The sequence below is a fragment of the Olea europaea genome, chromosome 16, assembly GCF_002742605.1.
Source record: "Olea europaea var. sylvestris chromosome 16, O_europaea_v1, whole genome shotgun sequence".
Classification (NCBI taxonomy): Eukaryota; Viridiplantae; Streptophyta; class Magnoliopsida; order Lamiales; family Oleaceae; genus Olea; species Olea europaea.
In genome coordinates this window covers 3,781,958-3,809,085 of record NC_036252.1, presented here as the reverse complement: position 1 = coordinate 3,809,085, position 27,128 = coordinate 3,781,958, and the positions used below count along the sequence as shown (strand labels likewise).

At 37.0% G+C, this 27,128-nt stretch overlaps 3 protein-coding genes and 1 pseudogene across 4 annotated transcripts; 3 read left to right on the top strand and 1 right to left on the bottom strand.

The window, feature by feature from the left end:
* The first annotated feature begins 1,726 nt into the window (after positions 1 to 1,726).
* On the top strand, positions 1,727 to 4,275 carry LOC111411762. 2 transcript variants are annotated; one of them, XM_023042361.1, is made up of 5 exons: positions 1,727 to 1,948; positions 2,099 to 2,326; positions 2,420 to 2,593; positions 2,709 to 2,815; positions 3,239 to 4,275. In XM_023042361.1, exons 1-5 carry the CDS (start codon positions 1,766 to 1,768, stop codon positions 4,038 to 4,040), a joined length of 1,494 nt encoding a protein of 497 aa, XP_022898129.1. In that variant the 5' UTR covers positions 1,727 to 1,765; the 3' UTR covers positions 4,041 to 4,275. The 2 variants fall into 2 exon arrangements, with proteins under 2 accessions (XP_022898129.1, XP_022898128.1); XM_023042360.1 differs by having other exon boundaries at positions 1,729 to 1,948; positions 3,236 to 4,275.
* Positions 4,276 to 12,372: 8,097 nt separating this feature from the next.
* LOC111411761 (calreticulin-like) lies at positions 12,373 to 16,062 on the top strand. Its single transcript, XM_023042359.1, has 14 exons — positions 12,373 to 12,533; positions 13,344 to 13,451; positions 13,554 to 13,746; positions 13,846 to 14,104; positions 14,184 to 14,240; positions 14,335 to 14,382; positions 14,470 to 14,556; positions 14,640 to 14,697; positions 14,787 to 14,854; positions 14,936 to 15,031; positions 15,136 to 15,183; positions 15,321 to 15,341; positions 15,408 to 15,509; positions 15,609 to 16,062. The coding sequence occupies exons 1-14, from the start codon at positions 12,416 to 12,418 to the stop codon at positions 15,618 to 15,620; spliced, it is 1,275 nt and encodes a 424-aa protein (XP_022898127.1). The 5' UTR covers positions 12,373 to 12,415; the 3' UTR covers positions 15,621 to 16,062.
* On the bottom strand, positions 15,942 to 17,092 carry LOC111411759 (universal stress protein A-like protein). The gene is made up of 4 exons (XM_023042357.1): positions 16,843 to 17,092; positions 16,654 to 16,760; positions 16,452 to 16,570; positions 15,942 to 16,311 (listed from the first exon to the last, which is right to left on the bottom strand). The coding sequence occupies exons 1-4, from the start codon at positions 17,009 to 17,011 to the stop codon at positions 16,209 to 16,211; spliced, it is 498 nt and encodes a 165-aa protein (XP_022898125.1). The 5' UTR covers positions 17,012 to 17,092; the 3' UTR covers positions 15,942 to 16,208.
* Positions 17,093 to 20,892: 3,800 nt separating this feature from the next.
* On the top strand, positions 20,893 to 26,797 carry LOC111412503 (annotated as a pseudogene).
* Positions 26,798 to 27,128: the final 331 nt, after the last annotated feature.

Here is a 27,128-nt window from a genome sequence, read left to right as displayed (position 1 = left end):
GTGTTACTAATCTTTAAATGAAAAGTATTATGAAGGAGATTAGAAGTGATCTCCTATCCATAATGATAGAAGCTTATAATATTCACAATTGATGTGGTATCGATTTAGCAAGGAAAAAAAAAAAAAAATTGTCGATGTATATGTATCACATCAGCTGTGGATATCAAATTTTTGTCCATTTCTGCATAATGGACTATAAACAGTAAAAAGACAATTTGTGAAAATGACATCCAATGATCATGTGTCATATCATGGGGTTGCACTTCAATCATGTGTCACCAGTTTTTTCAAATCAATCACTTCAAAGCCGCCGCAATATAAAATTCAATTGCTTTATAATTACCTTCAAAATGAAAGAGGAAATAGCTATTATACAAACTTTACAAAGTTTAGAATGAGGAATTATGAAATTAATTGTGGAAGTAGAAGGTTTTTTTTTTTTGGGTGCGTGTGAAAATTTATATTAACTTTGTTAATTTAATGCTCCAAATTATTTGATAACTTCTACTATGTCCCCATTTGAGCCACATTATTGTAAAAATGAGAATGAAAAATATAATCGTTATGGACTCCACATAAGAGATAAAATCATAAAAAGTCAAATATGGTGGTTTGATGTGATGGATAAAGATCAAATTTTTCATTTTAATGAGAAAATAATGAGGCTCAAACAGGGCCTATAAATTTTAAATATATTCTTCATGGTGATTTCAGGAAAAAGCTCATTAATATTAAAACTTACAATGTCAATGTCGTATTTTCTTTTCAATATATTTTAAGAAACCCTACGAATATGTAACTATCGTAGATATGATAGAATGTCTTAGAGAGGTTTTCTTAACTGTTGGATCAATTAAGCCCTAGTTCGATTTAAATAAAAGGTAGTTTTTACTAGATTTTGACAAAAGCTGGTGGTATATGTGATTGAAAAGTTGTGATTCCTATCAAATGTGTTATTTATAAACTTTAATTTAAAATTTTATTAATTTTTTAGCTGAACCAAACATAAGCTAATTTTCGTTGCTCATTTGTAGTAGGTGACAGTTTAAATAGGGGGAGAGTTCATTTGCTCTCTATCCAATATTTAAGTGTGTTCTTGAGTAGAAATTAAGAATTTTCTTGCAAACTCTATTCTTTAATTCTTGAGTATTAAAATGCATTTTTTTGCCCCATTCCATGTAGATAGTGGGGTTTGACACTTTGACTGTTTGAGGTTGGTGAAGCTATAGGAATATTTTTTCCTTTTTCCTTTTTCTTTTTCTTTTCCCTTTTCTATTTATTTAATTCAAAATAAAGACAAAATAGCTTTTTAGTTAAAATTTGATTCTTAACAGTTGAAAATTTGTTAAATGGATAGAATTTATCGCGGACTACCTGGACAGATGGCACCAAAACACAGGTTGGGGACTATGCTGCAAAAGAAACATATATCAGTGATAAAATTCTCTCATGATCAATAAGTTGAGGGACCAGTATTGCAATTCTTCCTAATATTTACTCTGTTTTTGCACACTGGAAAAATTTACCTCTCTCAACAACCAGAAATCCAGAGGTTTGTTACAGTCTCGTGTAGCCGCCAAATGAAAATATGTCCCACAAATGAATATTCTAAGAGGTTTTGTGATTAGGTGAGGGTCCCACATAAAAAAAGAGTCCATTTTTTTTAATTCAAACTACTTTTAAGATTCTGCCAAATCTCTCTTATATATACCCAAAGCAAAAACTTGAGAAAATTGCATTGAAGAAACAAACATTCGAAGCCAAAATGGTCGAGGGAATTGCATTTTGGAATGAGAATTGTGTAGAATTCTCCACTGAAGAATTCCAAAATTATCCTCTGGTAGACTTTGTAAATCAAGAAAATGATGAAGAAGACTCTGGAATTCTGGGTTTTGAACAATGCTCCATTTCCAAGAGAATGAGGCTTTCACCTGAATTTACTCCGCAGGTTCTCCCTAATTTTTTACATGCCTTGTTATTCATTTCTAGTCTCCGCTATTTGATGTTTGTTTCTAGCTATTGTTTTGCTTTTGCAAATATTTAGCCCATTTTCAATTTGATTGTGCCCTTATTTCAAGTTAATTGTTAAATTTCGCAGGAAGGAGATGTAGATTCATGTGAAGATTCAAGTCCTCTTGGTTTGAAACTGCGCAAGACGCCATCTTTTATGAATTTGTTGGAGATGAAGTTATCCCAATGGAGGAAAGAAGATTGTTCATCAGAGAGCAATCCCAGATTGGGACAACATAGTCCTAAAACAAAATGTTCGGAGAAATTAAAGGCTACGAACTTCCCTGCAATTTTACTTAGAATTGGAAATTGGCAGGTATATAGCTCTTGTACAATGATTTTTATTCAAAATAATTTCTTGAAACTTGGCTAGAATCGCATTTTCTTAACGTATTTGGAATGTGAGCAGTGGATTTCTGAGCATGAAGGCGATTTGACAGCCAAGTTATACTATGCAAAACACAAAATGGTCTGGGAAGTGTTGGGTGGGGCACTGAAGAGCAAGATTGAGATACAATGGTCTGATATTACTGCAATTAGAGCCATTATCCGTGATAACGTATCAGGAATTCTCCAGATTGAGGTAAATCCCTTTTGCATTAATCTATTTTCTCGCTTTCAAAGATATCAAAGAAGTTAGAAAAATCAAAGAATTATTAGTTGATAATCAGCTAAATGCTACTGCAAATTGAATGCAGTTGAACAAACCACCTTTGTTCTTCGGAGAAACCAATCCCCAACCGCGCAAGCATACTCTTTGGCACCAAACATTGGATTTTACCGGTGGTCAAGCTTCCATTTTCAGGTATCCAACGTTTTTTTATAATTTGAGAAGTTTAAGTTGTTTAGCTTTATTTGTTCATTCCTTTTTTCTGATCTTCCAAGAAATGAACTGAAATGTTTTAAGTAAATTCTTGTAATTTCTGATTTTCAAAGAAAATAGTCCGCATATTCGATGGCAAGAAAGTGTAAGTTTGTGTTCAACATCACTGCAATTAAAAGAGGGAAATTTGTTTGAATCATTTGCCGCAATACTTCAGTTATAACTATTAGTCCATTTCTTTACCTTTTTTTTGCATTTTCGTGTTCTATTGATTTGTTTGTGTCACAAATAATAACTATATTATGTATAAAGATTTTTCAAGTAGTCAAAATTTAACTTCATAAATCATATTTATGTTCTTAATGGATGATTTCTCTTGCTTTTGCCTTTATTTTTTACAAGGAGACATTATGTGAGTTTTGCTCCGGGGATGCTCGATAAACACTACGAGAAGCTTTTGCAATGTGATCAACGATTATTCTCATTAAGCCAGAAGCCCTTCCCTAGCCAGGAGTCCCCATATTTTGACTCGGTTGTCTATGGATGTTCACAATCTTTTTTCACTTTGAATGGATATCAATCAGAATTTGATCCTAGAATGCAGTATTCTCATCAAACACATCGTGCTCCTTCCATCACTGGCAAGATTGAGGATTTTGAAATAATGACAAGGTCACCTATAAAACTAATTTCTTCGGATGAAAAAGCAAGAAACTATAGATTTCTGAATGAAAGACAAAGAGTTTGCAATGAAGGAGAAAATGTTGCTTGGGATGAATCACAAGCCAATTATGTTTTTAGTCCACTGAATTCTATGTCAGCGGAAGATGTTGGGGTATTTAGTCTAAATACGAGTGTCCTAAATGAAATTGAGAACCATTTGCTAGGAGACCATCAATTCGTAGGCTCTAATGAAGGAGCATTTTTCACAAGTGTGAAATTGATGTGTCCATTGATTGAGCCATTGGATGTCAATCCAATCAATGCATCATTTGCGAATCAGTTGGATATAGACTATCAAAGCACAGATATACAAGTAAATCATGATACATTTGAGAATCCAGTGCTGTTTGGCCTCTACTCAGATCCTATGAATTCGTTATCTCATCAAGATTCTAGTGAAAGCGTAAAGATGGAATCAACAATGCCTTATCAATACTTGTTGCCCGTCGGTGATTTTTCAACTCCAAATGCAACATATAGCTGATTTTAAGATCTACAAATGAAAGTTGAAAATAGAGAATTTGCTTTATAGGGATAAGTGTAAGTATCTAGTGATAATCCCTTATATGTTCTACATGTTTTTGGGCTTTCCATCATTTGGGAATAGAACTGCTCTTTTCCTTTGGTTCAAACTAATAGTTGGGAGGAGCTTCAATCTGATTGGGATTAATGTTTTGATTATGACTTTTTAAGTTCAATATAACTCTCTATTCTTTTCGTACCACGCCTAAGGCGAAAGTTTGTGGAGTTTGAGAAACCAAATGCTAGTATTGTTCACTTTTATATGGCTTACGTTGAACCTAATGTTTCTACAACGTAAATCTTGAACGTTGAATTTTACATTAATGTATGATGTAGAAAACATACTCTAAAAGGTTCTAAAGAATCAAAACTACTTAGCTTTTATGCATAGGTGAAACAAGTAATTGGCAACATAAAAATTGGATAGTGCCTACAAATAAGTAGTCACCCCAAAACTCTGCAGAATTAGCCAGTGCCACCTTCCCCACCATTGCCATCCATATCGAAGAAGACAGAGTTGAAAAGGGACTTGTCAGCTTTTTCAAAATCATCAATTTTTTTTTTCTCTTGATAGAAATAATGTTCTTTTTATAGATGAGTGGATTATTGCTATCAATAAGTTTCAGGAATTTACTGTAAGAGTGTCCTCTATGTTGTCATTCTCTACTTAAGAATGATTCTATTAACTCACGCTCAATTGAACAGGCATTTAATTTTGTACAAAATTGTTTTGATTTAGAGCATTTTTTGAGTTTTGTATTAAATCGATGTTCTTTTATCTTCGCCAAGTATGTCATAAGCTAGGAATGTCATCTCAGTCCAAACAATCACTTCTCGAGTGTAGTTGTATTCCTTTTGAGAAAGATAATGAAGTTTTCATTGTTGAGCCAATTGAATATTCCGATAGCGAGGATGAGAAATTATCTATAGTGTTATAACCTGAGTCAAACAGTCCACCTATCCTCAATTATGTGCCAAAGTTGATTTTGCCTAATTTGTTGCATGATTTTGATGTTGACTTTGATAGGGTTCTACCTCCACTTTGTGATGCTTCTTGACTTACCACATTATCTGATGTCATTGTTCGTTGAAACACTTTTCTCACACATGTAAAGAAAAGATTGAAGTTCTCACTTGAACTTCAACTGTTTGATTGGCCATCATACTTAAATGAGAATTTTGTTTTCAATACAGCAGAATTGTTTCCTTACCAGGGTACATTCGAGCAACCATTGTTGCACTCACTTGTTTTCGCAGACCACTTTACCTTACTAGATCCTTGTACTACTCATTATGAACAATCATTTGAAGACTTTATGGATGAATTGCATAAGTTGTTGCTTTTTGAAGTCCGTATCGCTATTTGGTTAGACAAAGAAATCGTCCCCCTTGGTTACATCATGTTCTTGGGGATGCTTTGCAAATCTAGTTGATGTCAAATGATCAGGTACTTGGTTCTTAAGAAAGATCAGCCTCCTTGGTGTGAGTTCAACAAGTTGTTGTTGTCCAAGGTCCAGTATGAGCATTTAATGAAGACAAAAGATCGACCTCCTTGGAGTATGAGGTACCAGTCTATCTCGCCGGAGTTGAGTTCTCTCAGCCTGGGAGAAACGATGCAATATTAGAGGGACTATTATTATGTTTAGCTTCTAATTTTAAGTCGTATTTTATGAAATATAATTAGGTTTAATTTAATTTCTTTTATTAGATATTCTCCTTCTTAAGTTAGAATATTTCAAACCCTATATAAAGGGCTCTTTTACATTGTAATAAAGCAACTTTGAATAAATGAAATAAATTGATTTCTCTCCCCCAATTTCTATCTTCCTCTTCCCCTCTTCTTCTCTCTTTTCCCCTCCTCTCTTCTTCTTTACCTTATCCCCTTCTCCTATAATTCTCACATAACATCCCGCGTCATAATTACACAGTGTTATTATTTTCATGAAAATGATATAAACTAAATTTAACAGTACTTTTATCTTTCTAATTTGCAACTACATCAATTTAACAAAACTAAAAAGATTGTACTTAAATGATGTTCCGTCTCCATTCTATTACGCAATTAGGGGGTAGATATATTATGATGAATCATTGCATAGAATTTTTTGAAGCTTATTAATCGTCAAAACATTTCAGCAAACCACCTTCACATATGTTTTGAGAATGAACTAGAGAAGATCATCGGATAATGCGTGCAGCATACTTTTCCAACTAGTCTTTTACTGATTCAAATGTAGCCCTCTTCTGTTGGGTATAGCGATCGTGATTGTCTCAAATTCTTATCGAAGGACAAAAAGTTATATTGTAATTTGCTTGATGTGATGAATGCTAACTCATGTGGACATAATTTACACTTGTTTAATTTTTTTTATGGGATCAAGTAAACTTGCGAGAACTCCATCTAGCTAATAGGCTTGATCGTGGCACAATTGGTGTTACAATTATCACCAAGTCACACTGTTGCGGAAGCTCTCTTCAAAGATCTTCAAATCGGTGATTTTCGAGCTCAGTTCAACGCAACTTTCTCAACCAACAACCAGTCTAATCGGTTCCAAACCATAACCAATTGATTCACCTTGGTTGCTATTCAATCTTACCCATGTAGAACAAGAAAGAATGATGATTTATGGCCACAAAGGATAGGAGAAGACACCACAAAGGTAAACTATGAAGGAACCACCAATTGCACACGTTATACAAGCGTTTTGGACATTTCTGGACACCTTTTTTCTCACACAAAGGGGGGCAGCCGAGATTCACTTTTTCTTCTCTCAAAATCACACAATCATCATCAGAAAGTGGTAGGGTTATAGCCAAATATATACTCTAAGGTTAGGCTTTAAGTTGGGCCATCAAATGTGTAAACGGGCCAAGATTCAAGCCATCTATAAGGAAATACAATTGGGCCGGGTGCAGCTTATGGACTTGGTTGTTGGACTTATTTCATTCATCGGCATATGCCTATGAAATAATATTAACCCACGTTAACATCATAGCCCGGGATTTATTGGATATCAAAAACCCAACAAATCTCCACCTTGATGCCCAATAAATCTGCAAGCAATCAAAACACACAATTAACACTTGCATAATCAAGGTAGCCAATAAAATTGGATCACAGACCTTACCTCGTGTTTCCAACTTGAAACACATACATACCTGTTTCATGTACTCACTGTGGCTAAGGTCAAAAACACTCAAGTAGAAGCAAATATTTAACAGTAAACAATCAAGAGCAAATACAGGTGCGATGACAATATACTATAGGATAACATACACAGATCTTTTCAGAAACATGTTCACGTAGAACCATAGATTAACACCAAGTCAATCAAACCACGGCCAATCACATATGCAACACATGCATAAATGACCCTAAGAAAAGATCTCACCACACTTATCCTATCCCATTTCATATTGCTCACACATCGAGAACACATATCTCCTCTCATCGCCCACCAAACTCACTAAACAGATTACTCAACTCATGTCTAACTAGCAAGTCACAATAGATCCTAAGTTTAAGGGATAATCCTCTATCTCCACCTCACTTCTCCCAACCTATGTAGATAATGGGTCTCCACCTAACAGAAGTGATAGAAGTGCTCCTCTCACACTCTACCTAATCAGGGTCTCTTTCCAAATAAAGAATTCTAGACATTTGATCACATCTATACTCCACCTTATCAAAAGACACACAACACACTGCTAATGCATTCTGACCCACTATGCATGCAAGTAATTACACCAAGTAATCCTTATGTCCCAAATTCATACAAATGCACATATCAAACACATTGAGATGTAGCAGATAATCAAGCAACAAAATTTAGACAATTACAATCACACACATGCAGAAAAGGATCACACACGTCTCATATGCAGTTACTAGGTTTACACTTAATAAATCTCATTGGGGTCATAACTCGATCCCTCAACCAAATTTGTCTCACCTCTCATCTTACCCTTCAGTTTATCTTTCTTTTTGAGACAGTTCCTAATAAAGTGTCTAGATTTACCACAATTGTAACACCTTCTACTACTAGATTTGTCTCGTCCCTTGCCCTTCTTCTTACTACCCTCATCACTCGAGTCACTACTCGAATCACTACCGTCTTGAGTTCTACTCAAATTCATTTGCTTAAATTTCATCCTACTCCTCATCATATGTAACTCGCCGCTCTTCTTATCCTCTTTTTCAGCCTTAATCTTTATCTCCTTACTCCTAAGTGAGTCTATAACAATCTTGGGCGTTAAGGTATCCCTACTATACTTAATTGCATTATTAACTTCCCTATATAAATCAAGCATGGAATTAAGTAGGATAATAGCCTTATACGTTTCAGATACCTCTTCATCACAATTAACGATGTCTTGACCTAACTTGTTAAAGACATCCAGATTATCATCAAGATCCTTTGAAGGGTCCATTTTAAAGTTGAAAAATCGTTCAAGCAAGTACAATTTATTAGGAGTTGACTTAAGCAAATATAAGTCCTCCAACTTTTCCCAAAATTGTTTTGTAGAATCCAGTTTTCCTACTTTTCTCAAAACAATATCAGACAGGTGTAAAATAATTGAAGTGTATGCAAATTCATCATACTCTTCTTTTTGTACTTCTGTTAAATTTGCAGGAAATTTGCCATCTATGACTTTTGAAACTTTTTGTTGGACTAAAATACCTTTCATCTTTTGTTGCCAAATTGAAAAATTCCCTTTCTCATTAAAAATTTCAACTTCAAAGTGTGAAAAGATTTTTTAAGGAGAAAATAAAAACAGAACAACCAAGTCACAAATAAGTCACACAAAGTAATCCTAAGGTCGCAATATACACCGTTCTAGATTCCTATGGTTTCGTAAGATTCACGATCATAGATCAAGGGAATGTTTGAACAGGTCAAGTGTAGGTGTTCTAATTGGATAATTAATGCAAACACGAAGGTATATAAACAAAAATTTCAAATTTTCACGCAACAAGTCTCACACAGTGACTATATGACAAATAAGCACAAAATCAACTATCAACTTGCAATCAAAGTTCAACACTTCAAAATAGAGTAAATAAATCCTAAATTTTCTAGCACAAGCAATGGTTGCCAAGCAATGACAACCCACAATCCTAACGATCACCCCATACGATAATCTGCTAATGCTGAAATTTAAATCGAGTTAACCCAATATACCAGAGCGAACCTATCTGAGTCCGTAAATTATGAGAGTTACAAATTTATCACTTTAGGACCACCATTATTCGTCCTAAAGTCTCTGGAAACTGTAGCAACCAAAAAACCACGATCGAGTCCCGAATGCTCGAAAAACAACGCTGTCCAGATTCTACTGCGTACTCTGAAACAGAAAACTTTCAACACGAAAAATGTCAAAAATAATATGAGGAACAAACTGCCTGAAGGGACCTCATTGAAATTCTAATCCACACGCCCTCACGCGCGCCTTCTTTCTTCTGCGCGCGGACCTTACGTGCCGTCACACGCGCCATCATAGATCGACATGCGTAGCCCTGCAGGGTTCTCCTCCACCTGCATGTCACATCAGTGGTCTTCGTTTTCCCAAACTTCTTCTGGATTGATCAGAAAACGCGAAAAACGGAGACTGATTTTGACAGTTTTTGGACAGCTTCTTCAATCTGATTTCTACTGCGATTTTTGGAAGTTTTTGGTATGTTTCACGAGCCAAAACCACCACCTTGAAACTCTGATACCAATTGTTGCGGAAGCTCTCTTGAAAGATCTTCAAATTGGTGATTTTCGGGCTCAATCCAACGCACTTTTCTCAACCAACAACCAGTCCAATCGTTTTTAAACCACAACCAATTGATTCACCTTGGTTGTTATTCAATCTTACCCACGTAGGACAAGAAAGGATAATGATTTATGGCCACAAAGGCTAGGAGAAGACACCACAAAGGTATACTATGAAGGAAGCACCAATTGCACACGTTATACAAGCGTTCTGGACACTTCTGGACACCTTTTTTCTCACACAAAGGGGAGCAACCGGGATTCACTTTTTCTTCTCTCAAAATCACACAATCATCATCAGAAAGTGACTAGAGTTATAGTCAAATATATACTCTAGGGTTAGGTTTTAAGTTGGGCCATTAAAGAGGTAAACAGGCCAAGATTCAAGCCATCTATAAGAAAATACAATTGGACCGGGTTTAGCTCATGGACTTGGTTATTAGACTTATTTCATTCATCGGCCTATGCCTATAAAATAATATTAACCCATGTTAACATCATAACTCGGAATTTATTGGGTATCAAAAACCCAACACACACAAAGTAGCTGCCAAGCTGGTGAACGCTTTTACCAAACACGAGGTTAGGAAAACTTACATCGCATACCACTTCGGTTCAGCTCCAGAATGGGAAAATATCACGTTAGATCTGGTCATGATCAGTCAAAGTATGGACCTGCTGTGTTTATGCTGCATCGGATGTTGACCGGAAAGTACCTGGTGTATCAATGGTTAGGGATATAGAAATTTGTTGGAAGTTATATCAAAAATGGGCAAGGTCGGTTGTAAGAATTTTCCAGTTTAAATGAACATGAAAAGTGAGTAATTGTTGTTGAAAAGATTTTTGATTCTTTTGTTGATTGTGTTGTGCAGAAAGATGAAATTCTGTTAAGAGCGTATCCTAGGAGTGGAATAACACATCAAATTCAATTTCGTTGCCAGTATCTTGGAATTCCTATAAGAGTGTACCCTAGTAATAAAAATATTGTCTTGGTAACTTTTCATGTATCAGTAGCTTTCTTGGAATGATATAGGGATATGGACCACTGTATCCTTTTACAACCAAACTACGTTAAGAGTTCCAGTTGTTATTGCAAGTTAAAACCTACTTCTTGTTTTTCTGATTCGCAGATACCGAGAAATCTTTTTTTCATTAACTCATCTAGCCAGTTTCCTAGAAGCTCTTGTATAGATTATCTGCGGTGCCTTTATATCATTTAAAACTCAAGCTTAAAGATGTTTGAATGAGTCATGGAACATTCTGCGGTTTGTGTAAGTTCCAAATTGCTTTTGTTTCTAGTAAGAGTATGTTTGCAGAAAATAATGTCAAATGTTGTAAACTTGATAGTAGAGAAAGGGTAAAGAGGATATTTGGTCTATTTTAGATTGGAGTATGGCTCAGGTCAGCTTAGTTGGATTATGGTTTTCGTTGAGTTATGTTTAATCAATGATGGTTGAGAAGATAACCTTTGCTCGTTAAGCTGCTGGTGTATACGATTTTTAGACATAAATATGAGAAATTTATGCCAGTTCAGGTGACCAGCTACAAATTTCAATAGGAAACATCTAATAGCTATCTGTGCCCATGTCTTGAATTTGGAAGTTCGTGTGCATCTTATAACATTGAGATGGAACGGGAAGCAAGAACTTCTCCTTTGCACAGAGGCAAGTGAAAGTTTCTTATCTTTGAAATAATTGCAACGAGAAGCCGCATTTTCTTCATACAACAATTTATATCGGTTGGTCGAGTCCAGAAACCAACCATCATGTGTCCCTTAGGTCCTTGGTGATTTGGAGTTTCAGCAGCATGTTTGTGTGTTATAATGCCAATCAGTTGTTACTGAAGTTGCATTAAGTTGGAAAAACAGCTGCTCCCAGTATTCAATTTTCAGTTTTTGGTGAAAATCTTGTCTAAATTTGATGTAAAGTGCAAATCCATCTTTACCTAGAGAAGTTTGCAGCCTAAAGTATGGTATGGTAAGCTCTTCAAATGCATTGATATTATTAAAACGATCTAATATCTCAACTTGCTACATTGTTCATGTGTCGTCAAGACGTTAAAAATGTATTTCGATACCGTAAATTCAAGACAACAAATCTCAACCAAGTCTCTAGAATATTTGGTTCAGCGTGTAATAAAAGTAAAGATGAATTGTCAAATTAGTAAATCCGACTTTTGAAACACTCAAAGGAATAACTAGAAGTAAAAATAGAAATGCAATTATTTTGGTGTTGATCCCTAGCTTAAAAATTTATTGCTTGCTCTACTTAACTAGAAAAACAAATGTCCACGTCATTTGAACTCAGCGCATTCCTTAGAATTCAATGGCAAAATGGTACAATAACTCAAAAATCCAAGGCTAATTTAGTCATTTAGAAGTGTACAAGTGTCACTATCCTATTCGTAATCCCCAATCAGAGTTGCCACGTCAAATCCATGAGACTTTACTCCAGCTTGTCAAAATATTACTCGTCCACGCCAAGCCGTATATTCCATCTGCTGAGCATTCTATGCACTCGGAATCATTCACGTACATAAATAGCTCGCTCCTTCACTCTCTCTAGTTCTCTCCTGAGCCATGGCGACATTACAAAGAAGAGCATTGATGAACGCTAATTATCTCGCGCTAGCCGTCGTTCTGTCTTTGCTTCTCGTGATCTCTTCTGCGGAAGTATTCTTTGAAGAGCGTTTTAATGGTGCTGTGCTTTTTCTCTATCTGAACAACTAATGCTGTAATTAGTTAAATCTAATCAAATTGATAACATTTCCATGGAATTTCGGTTTATCAATATCTTTCGATACAATTTGTGAAGGAATGGGACATGATTTCCGCTTATGAGTTGATCTTATCTTTTTTGATTGAAGGATTCTAGTATCAGTTTTAACAATGCGTATGCAGCTCTGACTTTTTCTAAATGGATCTGATAACTGAGGTTGCAAATTTATAGTTTTAGTGCTATAATTTTAAAACTGCTGTATTAATTGTTGCGAGGTGCTATCAATTTGACATGTAAACAATGATTATTCATATAATTTGTCCCATGAACGTTCAATTTGGATCCACATTTCATTGCTAAAGATTTATTCTATCTGTTTGAACAGACATCGACGGATATACTGAAATTTTCATTGCCGCATTTCATTTTCCTCTATAAACAAAGGCTAGATAATTGAATTATTTAGAACTTCTATTTTCAATGAAGAAGAATGGTTTTAGTAATGTATGTGTGGCGGAAACTTTACAAACTTCAAAATGGGGAAACAAAGGTGAAATAAGCAATGCATATAGAAACAGGAGACTCGTGAAATAAATGTGCCATTTAGTTCACTTAAACGAAGCTTTCGTTTTGCCTTGGACAAGCGATACTTCTCTATTCAGATTTTAAGTGATCACTTTTGTTCATAAAAAACTGGGGACATTTAACTCTCTTTTATAATATTGATAGCTTTAACTGCTGTTAAATTGGTCGAGTCATATTGAATGTATTGCTTTGTGAAATATGAAGATGGATGGGAGAATCGGTGGGTCAAATCTGACTGGAAGAAAGACCAGAACATGGCTGGAGAATGGAACTTTACCTCTGGTAAATGGAATGGAGACTCTACCGATAAAGGTAAACGTGTCATTGGTTGATGAGACTAGGTACATACATATGTTTGTGCAATATGCTGAATATATGGTGTGCAATGGGATTTACTTCTTTGTCTTAGTGCAGGTATCCAGACCAGCGAAGACTACAGGTTCTATGCCATCTCAGGCGAGTTCCCTGAATTCAGCAACAAGGACAAGACATTAATTTTCCAGTTCTCCATCAAGCATGAACAGAAACTTGACTGTGGTGGTGGATACATGAAATTGCTCAGTGGTGACATTGATCAGAAGAAATTTGGCGGTGATACCCCATACAGGTAACATCATATGCTCAAGCCATCTGGCAGGTGTTTCCTATTTGGTAAGTTGTCCCTGTTGAAGTTGCTGGTTTGGTTGCAATATATGGGTGAATGCAGCATCATGTTTGGGCCAGATATCTGTGGCTACAGCACCAAGAAAATCCATGCTATTCTCACCTACAAGGGGACAAACCACTTGATCAAAAAGGAAGTCCCATGTGAGACAGATCAACTGACTCATGTCTATACATTTATCATCCGGCCTGATGCTACTTACAGTATCCTCGTTGACAATGTGGAGAAACAGTCTGGTAGCTTGTACTCTGACTGGGATCTTCTGCCACCAAGTACAATCAAGGATCCAGAGGCCAAGAAGGTATTTCTTTGTGCAATTATACTCGACAATTTTGTACTTCCATTGGTTCAGTGAAAGTCTTGCTGTATGTTGATGATAGCCCGAAGATTGGGATGACAGGGAGTACATTCCTGACCCTGAAGACAAGAAGCCTGAGGTAACCGAACTTCAAAGTTTCATGGCCTTCTCTACAATGATGCACTGTTTAATGCGCGAGCACATGTTTATGACTTGTGAGTTGATGCCGGCAGGGTTATGATGACATCCCAAAGGAGATGCCTGATCCAGATGCCAAGAAGGCATATAATCTATTTCTCCTGCTCTGCTACATATCCATGTAACTTCCTACACTACTTTTACTCAATTATGATGGTTTACAACTGCAGCCCGAGGACTACGATGATGAGGAAGATGGTGAATGGACACCGCCAACTATTACCAACCCCGAGTACTGGGGTCCATGGAAGCCAAAGGTTTGTAGAATCTCTCGGTGTTGCAAATGTTGCTTTTGCTAATCCGAGTGATTTATTAAATGGTCTATATTTCTATTGCCCAGAAAGTGAAGAACGCCAACTACAAGGGCAAATGGAAGGCACCAATTATTGATAATCCAGGTCTGTCTGTAACATCTCTTGTCAGAACTTTTATCTTTATAATGTACGAGTTTTTACTCTATCTAGTATGTTATTATTTGTGATTATAGAATTCAAAGACGACCCAGATCTATATGTTTTCCCAAATTTGAAGTATGTGGGCATTGAGTTGTGGCAGGTAAATAAAAAGAATTTCTGTTAATTCCGTGTTCCATTAAATAATCACAATTCAACCCGAGCAAATGAATTAAAACTTTAGGTGAAATCTGGAACCCTGTTTGACAATATCTTGTTATGCGATGATGTGGAGTATGCCAAGAATGTAGCTGAAGAAACATGGGGCAAACACAAGGACGTATATTGCTTTTATCTGTTAGAGGCCTCTTATCTTCCCCTTTTCATTAAAACTCCTGTCCCAGGATATGAAAATTGAGACATGAATACATCTCCATTTTGCAGGCTGAGAAGGCTGCATTTGATGAAGCGGAAAAGAAGAGAGAGGAGGAGGTACTTCATTCATCATTTCTGACGTTGGAACAAAATTTAGTGGGATAATATTTTGATGACTGAAAGCAAGATCTGTGAAGTTATATGCCTTTCATTGCATGTCTCTAACCATTTTTTATTTTGTTCAGCAACCAAAGGATGATCCAGTTGATTCCGATGTAAGCCTTCATTTAAATTTATAGACAATCTGTCGTTTAAATTATGATCCAAGTGCTCTTGTTCAGGCTGAGGATGGTGATGGCGATGGCAAAGATGTCGATGCTGATGATGACATCAAGTCAGACACAATGGAAGATGATGATGCTTCAGTGAATGATGATGTACATGTATGACTCTTTCCTATGCTGCTGGTTTTACTTTAATGCTTTACATTGTGGCGCGATGCTTTTCTTACTTCATTTTCTTGTTCTACGTTAATTGTGCAGGATGAATTGTAGGAAGCACCGAGTGATGTTCGGCTCACAATGTACTATCAAGACGAATTGCTTAGGGCTCAACATTTTTTCCTTTCTTAACATTCAATTTTTAGCTGTAACTCTTCTTAACAAGCGAAAGGAACGAATTGAGGATGGTGCTGATTCCCATCATTTCTTCAAAGCCATGTTACTCGCGACCAATAAAGAAACTTGTTCTGTTCTGTTTAGATTTATGAAAATAGTTCGCAGATTTAACCCCTATTTGACCTTCATTTTTAAAATTTATTTTCAACTAGAAATTTTAGGAAATCCGTAACTTTTATTAACATTTTAACAACCTCAAGCGAAAAGCTTAGATTTATGAACATTTTGGACGTCAAACACTCGAGGACAGTTTTTTGAACAAAAATTGGGCATAAGCAAAAGTGAGCAAAAGCCACTATAAGTTGAATAAGACAAGAAACGAAGCCCTAGAAAACTCACTACCACAGGAACCAAATTACAGAACCCAAACAAGGACGAAAAGTGGAAAACAAAAGTGGACCCCACGCTTGATCAAAAAGGAAGTTCAACTTCCGTACATGCAAACCAATAACAGCTTTGTAATTATTAGTGTTTGTCATTGCTGCCATTTGATTTGGGCTTCTTCACTACTAAAACTGGACATTTCGCGTTTTGCGTACAGTGATTGCTCACACTCCCAAGAAATGCCCTGCCATTTTCACAAAACAATATCATATAACCCACAAAATAAAATAATTTCTATTCCAAACTTTTTTTTTTTTTTTTGCCGAAATCCCATTTGAAATTTGGAAAAAAAGCAACTTCCAATAAAAAGTTAAAATCTGATACCTCTTAATGAGACCATAACCATGACTTCCCATCACTAACATATCCACATTCAATTTCTCAGCCAATTCACAAATCATGTCCCTTGGATCTCCCTGCTCCACCGCTATCTCCACTTTAACCTACACGCACCAAACCACATAGTACTATTATTTTCTAAATGACTGTTTTACCCTTGAAGAAATCGCAAATTTACCAAACTCACATCATTCAAGTGCTTGCAAGCTCTTTTCGCCTTGTCAATCACGCACTGAGCCACACCATTGCTGTACCTCTCGATGCTCGCCATTACATCAGGAGAAAATGCCCATACTGCATAATTTTAAAAATATTACATTACATTACCCCCCTTCATATATCCATTTCAAAAAATGCCAATCCTGCACAATTTTACCTGTTCCCTCCATGGCTGTGGAGACAGCTCGAGGTGGTTTGACGTAGCAGAGGATAAGGGTATCTTTGGAATGCTCACTAATAACATTGTTGAGACACCATGTGAGTGCGTACATGCTTTCATCTCCTTCATCGATTGCTACTAAAATTTTTCGCCCATTTTCTGCCATAGCTAAAAACCCTCTATTCAACTAGGAAAATTTATGTGAAATATTTAAATATCGCTTGGATAATATCCAATCAAATGAGCCGTTGTATATATAGTGGGTGTTTTGAGTGAACTCTGTTGGCGATTGGTGGTTTCGGAGAAAGTCGGCCTTAAACGTCGTTGGTATTCTAATTCCAGGATTGCAAGCTGCTTTATTCCTCCTAGTCATGTATTAATGTTTATCTAGTTAAAATGGACGGTAAATTGCACTCGAGGCACTGAATTTTTGTGATACTCACAACTGGGTTATTACACTTAAATTTGGTGCAATTAAGTCACTGTAATATAGTTTACTAGCAATAAGTTTCATTCGTGTGCTTGCTAACATGCCCTAACGACTATTGCCAACATGTCAATCCATTTCTCACGTTAGATAATCTAAAATTATGCTGGAGGTTATTGAATTTTCATCATGCTTGAACTTCAATTTAGTACAATTCGCCAACTATGAGATAATTTACAAGCAGATATGTCACTTTTTTGGGTTTGTCACTAAGCCTACCAAAGTTAGATAATATTCGCTAACATTCTACTCATAAGCATGGGCATGTGTCAATTATTCGAACTTACCTAACTAAAAGTGAGTAAAAGGTTGCCTTGAGTCATGGAATCTCCAGAGCCAAATTTGATATCCGTGAAATCTAGCTTCGTCACCATCGCGTCATGCTTTATAACAAATCAAGTGGGTGTGGGCAAATAAAGCTTATTGTACAGAAGGTTTTGACAGAAGGAATGACAAATACATTGGTGTAGTCACTGCATTATCAAGTTTAAAATTATTTTTTATCCAACATTCAATAAATGTTTGTTGTTTGACTATGATAATTCTTTTGTACATGTAACGAAACACAAGCGTGGGTTATTGATCTTAGAGTCTTGCTAAACGTAGAGGAGTATACACGTGTACAAATAGCATAATTCATTGAACCAATCAATTACAACGAAACTATCTTGACTAAAGCTCCACATCACCGATTGAGCTGTAGCGCTGCAACTCGCAACGACAGTTCTAATTGATGAACCATTTTGGAAAAAAATAAAAAAATAAAATAAAATAAATTCCCGCCACGTAAAAGAACCTATCGTACTTTGACCTGTAGTGTCTTGTCAGAAATTGCTTGAGAGAGACAAAATCCAAAACGGCAAGAGACGGCTGTGAATTCTTACGTTATCAGCATCACCCATCCGACATCAATGAGTACTGTACTGTAAATATCTTCATTCTCTCTCCTCCCAACTATCCCTAGACTTTCAGGCTCTGATCAAAGTGTTCCTCCGTTCGCATAATGGAGTCCCAAAGCATAGCAGATGAAGATGGCAGCAGTCCTTTGCTAAGGCCCGATAATGATATTGAAACTGAAGGTGATGATGGCGATAGCCATGGCAGTTCTGCCACCATTGTTGTTTTACTCAGCACCCTTGTCGCGGTTTTAGGTTCATATGTTGTTGGTTATGCTGTATGTTTCACAAACACTAATTTTGAGTGCCGATAAACTTTCATGTGGTTAGTGATCAAGGTCTGGTAAATGTGAAATATGCAGATTGGATTTTCATCACCAGCCCTGTCTGGAATTCTGGATGATCTTGGTCTATCTTTGGCACAGGTAATTTTATACTTGCCTACATGATCTTAAAAAATGTTTGAATTTTCGACTTACTAGAAAAATTCAGAATGGTTGTGTTATATTACGTTGGTCATTGATGTCATCTTTAATCAGGATAGGATTTATCCCTTAACAAACCGTACAAGATTCTGGCTCATTTAACTCAAATGCCCATTTCAGCTCTAAGTGAATTGCTAGTTGGAGCTTAAAAGGTCAACCTTGTTAAGATATATAGATTACTGATTTCATCCTTAATCAATATGTAACTTATTTTTTAACAATCTTCTTATACTGACTGACATAATATTGGATTATGAAATAGCTTAAAAATTAAAATAATCTACATTAATCATTGATGGAAAAGATTTCTAATTCTTCTGTATTGACATTCATTAAGGATCTCTTCGGAGAAATTAAATGAGAAAAATATAGTGAAGAACTATTAAAGAAATTAGAGAGTAGATGGCTAGTGCTAGCAAAATGCAAATGATTGACACCATTATGGTGTCTTCCTCATTACACTCCACATGTCTGTGGTTACTATAAGAGAGGGGGCATGTCTACTCTTTTGTTTTTTTGGGTGCGTTGCAAATGTGGAGTATTGTATATCTGGAATCTGTATATTATATACAAGGAGAGGTGGCCTTCATGGAGGAAGTGATCCCCTCAATGGTGTCTACACAAGAGAATGGTGTCTACTTAAATTTCTCTTGTAAGTATCCATTCAGTTGCACAATATGGCAGTCATGATTAGTGGGAGGAGATAGTAGGCTTCCTCCGATACCATGCACTCTTGTTGGTCATTCCTGACCCAATGAGAGGTCTTGTCTGGCAAGTGGCGAGCTAGGGCTGGAGGACGAAGAGATCTGTCCCCTGGCCTTTACTGAAAATGACTGATTGACTGAAGTGGGACCTTATGATATGTCTGCCAGGTTGGATGCAATGTGTAAAGATTTCGTAAGTCGTTTACCATGGAGGAGAATACTGAATTTTATTTCTCCATGTGTCAAATTTCTCGTAGGACTATCTGGTTTTTGTCCTATGGATTGTGCACTTTTCAGTGTTTCTTTGATCACATGCTTGTTTTCCATTTTGGAGCTAATAGACTTTTGAGCTCCCGAGGCTTGGAAAATGATGATTATAAGACTTATTGCTCAAAATTTTATCCGTTACATGGAGGCATCTCTTATCAATTAGATCTCCACAATGCGTTATATCTCCATTCTGCTCCTGAACAAAAATTTCTTCCTATATGAAGATTTTCTCTGTGCACGATGTTTTCCTCTGAGGGCCCATGATGTAGCATCCAATAGACTTCTGAACAAAGAAATATGAGTCCAATAATAGGGAAGTCCCTAAGAGGGCTATTTAGTTAGATGCACAATGCCTAGTGACTAACTTAACAAAAAGAATAGAAGTTGGTTTGAAGGAAAACCACTCACCACTAAGATGATAGAACCATCATCAAGACTTGAAGGACAGTTCTCACAAATAGAACCCAAGGCCATATCCAAATCCTCAAGCAGCTTTTCATAACTAAAAACCTCCCAATGACAGATCATGTCAGCAATAGCACTCTTAAGGTCCATAGGTTTAACCAACTTTGCACCTAAAGATGAAGGAATAAACTGGCCTAACAACATGGGTTAAACTATCACTCCACCTAAACATGGAGGAATAGACTAGCTTAACAAAATTCGGGCAATTCTAACCTCAACAAATGTGATGGAACTTAATGTGGGGAAGAGAAAACAGAGCTTTCCGCCCGACCGTTCACCAATTGAACAAGGAAACCAAGAATTTAACAAAAATTAGCATGAATTTTACTAAACGTTGCATATTCTAATCTGTTAGTCAGAATGTCAGCAAATTGTCTCTAAATATGCAATAACATCTACATCAACCTTTAGAAATCAGGAAAAATGGTTAAATTTCTTAAGAGTCATTAACTGATAGAGTCTATCAAGTGTGTCACGGTATTTGAAGATAAGAATTCTAAAATTGAGGGCATGAGTCGGACGAATGTGAGAAAGGACAAGTCATGATTTAGCAGTAACATGAGAAGAGAGAAGAAAAGAAACTGAAGCTCATTGCTTGGTTAAACAACAATAACTATGGATAAGAAGACTTTCTTTGTTTGATGAACTTGATAAGATGGTCACATGGAAGAGAGGAATAAAGAGATTTATAATATTGATAGCTAGCTTTAACTGCTATTAGATTGGTTGTGTCATATTGAATGTATTGCTTTATGAAATATGAAGATGGATGAGAGAATCGATGGGTCGAATCTGACTGGAAGAAAGACCAGAACATGGCTGGAGAGTGGAACTTTACATCTGGTAAATGGAATGGAGACTCTACCGACAAAGGTAAATGTAACGACCCGGGTCTCTGTACTCAAGTCGTTAGCTTACGTACTGTCCGCTCTGGGTGGATCTTGCTCCCACTTACCTCTCACGACTTTCTGTCGCGTCCTCCAAAATTCGAACCCATAACTTTCCCCTTAAGTAAGACTTAAGTTGAATCCTAGTACCAATTGGATCCCCCATGATTCGAACTCATAACATTTTCCTTAAGTACTTAAGTTGAATCCTGGTACCAATTGAACAACTTGCCCAATTGGTACCAAGATTCAACTTAAATCTTATTTAAGGGAAATGTTATGAGTTCGAATCCTGGAGGGACACAACAGAAAGTCGTGAGGGCTAAGTGGGCGCAAGGCCCACCCAAAGCGGATAGTACGTAGGCTAACGACTTGGGTACAAAGACCCAGGTCGTTACAGTAAATGTGTCATTGGTTGACGAGTCTGAGTACATACATATGTTTGTCTAATACATACGTATGTGATTTTGCATATACTGAATTTATGGTGTGCAATGGGATTTACTTCTATGTTGTATTGCAGGTATCCAGACCACTAAAGACCACAGGTTCTATGCCATCTCAGCTGAGTTCCCTGAATTCAGCAACAAGAACAAGACATTAGTTTTCCAGTTCTCCGTCAAACATGAACAAAAACTTGACTGTGGTGGTGGACACATGATATTGCTTAGTGGTGACATTGATCAGAAGAAATTTGGTGGTGATACTCCATAGAGTTAACATCATACGCTTCAGCCATCTGGCAGGTGTTTCCTATTTGGTAAGTTGTCCCTGTTGAAGTTGCTGGTTTGGTTGCAATTTATGGGTGAATGCAGCATCATGTTTGGGCCAGATATCTGTGGCTACAGCACCAAGAAAATCCATGCTATTCTCACCTACACGGGGACAAACCACTTGATCAAGAAGGAAGTCCCATGTGAGACAGATCAATGGACTCATGTCTATACATTTGTCATCCAGCCTGATGCTAATTACAGCATCCTCGTTGACAATGTGGAGAAGCAGTCTGATAGTTTGTACTCTGACTGGGATCTTCTGCTACCAAGTACAATCAAGGATCCAGAGGCCAAGAAGGTATTTCTTTGTGCAATTATTCTCGACCATTTTGTTCTTCCATTGGTTCAATGAAAGTGATCTTGCTATATGTTGATGACGGCCTGAAGAACGGGATGACAGGGAATACATTCCTGACCCCGAAGACAAGAAGCCTGAGGAACTTCAAAGTTTCATGGCTTTCCTTGTCTACAATGATGCACTGTTTAATGCAAGAGCACGTTTATGACTTGTGAGTTGCTGCCCGCAGGTTTATGATGACATCGCAAAGGAGATGCCTGATCCAGACGCCAAGAAGGCATATAATCTAATTTTCCTGTTTTGCTACATATCCATGTAATTTCCTACACTACTTTTACTCAATTATGTTGGTTTACAATTGCATCTCGAGGATTGGGATGATGAGGAAGATGGTGAATGGACACCCCAACTATTGCCAACCCCAAGTACAAGGGTCCATTGGAAGCCAAAGGTTTGTTGAATCTCTCTGTGTTGTAAATGTCACTTTTACTAATCCTTGTTAAATGGTCTATATTTCTATTGATAAGGCCAACTACAAGGGCAAATGGAAGGCACCAATTATTGATAATCCAGGTCTGTCTGTAATATCTCTTGTTAGAACTTAACTACATTTTTGTAATGTACTAGCTTTTACTCTATCTAATATGTTATTATTTGTGATCATAGACTACAAAGACGACCCAGATCTATGTGTTTTCGCAAATTTGAAGTATGAGGGCATAGGTTTGTGGCAGGTAAATAAAAAGAATTTCTGTTATTTCTGTTGATTCCGTGTTCCATTAAATAATCAAAATTCAGCCCAAGCAAATGAATTAAATCTGGAACCCTGTTTGACAATATCTTGTTATGCGATGATGCGGAGTATGCCAAGAATGTAGCTGAAGAAACATGGGACAAACACAAGGACGTATGTTGCTTTTTCTCCTGGCCTCTCCGCTTCCCCAGCATAGAAAATTGAGACATGAATAATCTCCATTTTGCAGGCTGAGAGGGCTGCATTTGATGAAGAGGCTGAGAGGGCTGCATTTGAGAAGAGAGAGGAGGAGGAACTTCATTCCATCATTTCCGACGTTGGAAAAAATTTAATGGGATAATATTTTGATGGCTGAAAGCAAAATCTGTGAAGTTATATGCCTTTCATTGCACGTCTCTAACCATTTTTTATTTTGTTCAGCAACCAAAGGATTATCCAGTTGATTCTGATGTAAGCCTTCATACTTCTCTTAAGATTAGATACAACGCGTCGTTTAAATTATGAACTAAGGGCTCTTTTTTTAGGTTGAGGATGGTGATGGTGTTGACGATGCCGATGATGCAGATGCTGATGTTGACATCAAGTCAGATACGACGGATGATGAGAGTGCTGATGGAACCCTGTTGCCAAAGAAGACTAACGAGCAGAAATCAAGGAAATCAAGCAGCTAAAATAAGTAATTCACATAAATTAGCAAGGCCAACTCAATATGATTTACTGTATTGAAATAAATTCTGAATTAACATCAACAGCAGATTCCTCTCCAATACAATTAGAAGTAACTGAAATGAAATGACAATAAAAAAATGGATAGATGGACTTTCGAGAGGTCCAGACTCTCCCCAGATTTTCCTGATTTTCTAGATGTCGTTTCTTCCCTTCTTCTTCTGCTTATATAATAGCCACTAACCAAATCTGTTGTAAACACATGCTGGTTGTTATATTCTTTCCTGTCCTTCCTTTTCTGGCCGTGCCTTGCCTTTACGTCTTTGTTATTTAATTTGTATAGGTGGCCTATCATTACTCCCTCCCACGAAACTCACCTTGTCCTCAAGGTGGAATTCCAGAAATTGTTGTTTCAGCAACTCATATGGTTCCCAAGTTGCCTCTAAGGGTGGCAACCCTCTCCATTGGATCAAAACTTCAATACCCTTGATGTTGCTTCCTTTCCTAGGTCTGACCCCCAAAACTGCCTCTGGCTCTACTATCATTTCCAGTTCCTCATTCAAGTGGTTGGGAATATCTATCACCAGTCACCACCTGGGGTTTTCCTTCAACCTTGCGCAGCTGAGACACATGGAATACCGGATGAATATGACAATTCGCCGGTAACTCAAGTTGATATGCCACCATTCCCACTCTCTTCTCAACCCTATAAGGTCCATAAAATCTAGGGGCTAGCTTCTCATTTGAGCGGGCTGATAAGGTTTTGCGATGATAAGGCCGTATCTTAAGATAAGTCCCCATTGTTGAACTGGACATTCCTCCTCTTACTAACTGCTGTCTTTTTCATGTATGATTGAGCATGGAGTAGCTGCCCCCTTAGTTCTTCCAACACTTCATCCCTTTCTATCAAATTGCTGTTCCACCACCGACACTGGAGTAGAACCTCTCTCAAACCTGACTAACAATGGGGGTTCCCTCCCATACAAAATCCGAAATGGAGAGATTTTAGATGAAGTATGATATGAAGTATTATACCAAAGTTCAGCCCACGGCAACCAGCTGACTCATGACTTTGGTTTAGAAGAAGCAAAGCAGCGAAGATATATTTCCACTGTTCGATTCACCACTTCCGACTAACCATCTGATTGTGGATGATAGGTGTTCACGAAATAATTCTTTCGATTTAAAACTACCGCAAGTGTACAGATCGTAACAAGTAATAAAGTAGATTTTTAAAAGTCCGAATATCGTCCTACAGAGATTGAGTAGTTCAGTTTGATATAATCTAACCTTAACCGAATCTAATTGAGTGAAAATATGGTCCAAATGCAAAAAGCCCTAATTTCAATTAAAACCCTAATCTCGAAATTTATCTAATTAAACAACTCAAACACTCTAGTAAATGAAATTATGCAAATTCAAAAACTAATTTATGGAAATTAATCAAAATAAAGTCACTAGGATCACGAATCCCCAATTGAAGCTATAAAAACCCTAATTTCATAAAATTAATGACTCGATGGAAATTTGTCAATTCAATGTTCCTAAATCTATCCAACATATTCTCTCGATATATATTAGACCTACTCTTGCACACCACCAGCCTATATCTCTATGGATGATGCAAATATACAAGAATGCATGTGGTTTTGTGAACAATTAGATAATTGAGATGGGAGGAAAACCCACCTGCCTTATTTCTTGTTGGACCGGTCCAATGCCCTTGACCCAACATGTTTTTCTCATCTATCCTTTGGGCCATTAATGAAGTGTCCCTCTAATATTCCATCTAGAATCTTTGGTAGCGGCGCAGCCAAGGTTTCAAACCATTGTAGATATTCCCTCACCGAACCTTCTTGTCGGAGAGCTAAGAACCTCTCCTCGCTAGTCCCACCATGGGTTGCTCGAAAACGATTCAGCACTAGACCTCTCAATTCTTCCCAGTTCGTCACCTTCTTACGTCTCTGTTGCCATTGATACCATGAGAGAGCTTCTCCTTCAAAGCAAATAGCGGCGGCCTCCATCTTTTCTGCTTCAGAAATTCGAGTGAGGTTAAAATATCATTCAACCTTGAACACCAACCCTTCTGGATTCTCCCCTTCAAATACCGGAATCTCCAATCTCCTATTCCTACAATCCAGTCGCCACAGTCCTCCAGTTTGCTCTACATCCCCGGGTGTTATTGTTGAGTTTCCAATGAATTCTGAATCAGGGACCTCCTCTGGGCCTTTTGCTTTCCATTCCCTTTCTCGATCATCCCAGCGATGCATCACAAGTTTAAACTGCTCCATCATCAGACTCATGTTCTTCTCTATACTATGGATCCATTGCATTTCAGACTTCATTACTTCCATCCCAGCCTGAATAGTTTCCATTCTTCCCTCCAATTCGCCTACACGATCAGTGAGCGTCATTCCAGGAACTTGCTCTGATACCAAAATGATGGAACCTTGTTGCCAAAGAAGACTAACGAGCAGAAATCAAGGAAATTAAGCAGCTAAAATAAGTAATTCACATAAATCAGCTAGGCCAACTCAATATGATTTACTGTATTGAAATAAATTCTGAATTAACATCAACAGCAGATGACTCTCCAATACAATTAGAACTAACTAAAATGAAATGATAATAAAGAAACGGATAGATGGACTTTCGAGAGGTCCAGACTCTCTCCAAATTTTCCCGATTTTATAGATGTCGTTTCTTCCCTTCTTCTTCTGCTTATATAATAGCCACTAACCAAATCTGTTGTAAACACATGCTGGTTATTATATTCTTTCCTATCCTTCCTTTTCTGCCCCTGCCTTGCCTTTACGTCTTTGGTATTTTAATTTGTACAGGTGGCCTATCAAGTGCTTCAGAGGACGATGATGCACATGTATGACTCTTTCCTCTGCTACTGGTTTACATAAATGCTTTACATTGTGGCGCGATCCTTTTCTTCATTTGCTTGTTCTACGTTTATTGTGCAGGATGAACTGTAAGAAGCACAGAGTGATGTTTGGCTTAGTGTCCTATCATGATGAATTGCTTAGCACTCAACATTTTTCCCGTTTTAACGTTCAGTTTTTAGCTATGGCTTTTCTTATTAGGCAAAAGGACCTAATTGAGGCTGCTGCTGCTGATGGCTTCAAATTCATGTTACTCGTGACCATTAGGACTGAAAATAAAATAACTTTTTTTGTTTTGTTTAGATTTATGAAAATAGTGTATAGATTTAGCTCATGTCCCGAAAATTTTATAGAATAAAATTTATTTGTTCAATGTTGTTGATACTAATTCCACCTACAATTGAACAAATCAAATATATGAGTTATGGAATTAACTTGAAAAAGAAAAAGGAAATCAAAACTAAATTCGAAGAATGAAGAACAATGAATTCCCCTTTTTAATTCGGCTCAGAAAAGTCAATCCAACACCACAAAAGTAGCACCGAATTGGATACTTGCAGTCACAGAGATAGAGGCACATAAAGGTAGAAACTGGTTTCAAAAACACATGGCAGGGGAAGGTTTTTTTTTTTTTTTTTTTTTTTTTTTTAAAGTGACTCCAATTTATAGGCAAGGGACAAACAAATTTCCCAAATTTTTTGGCA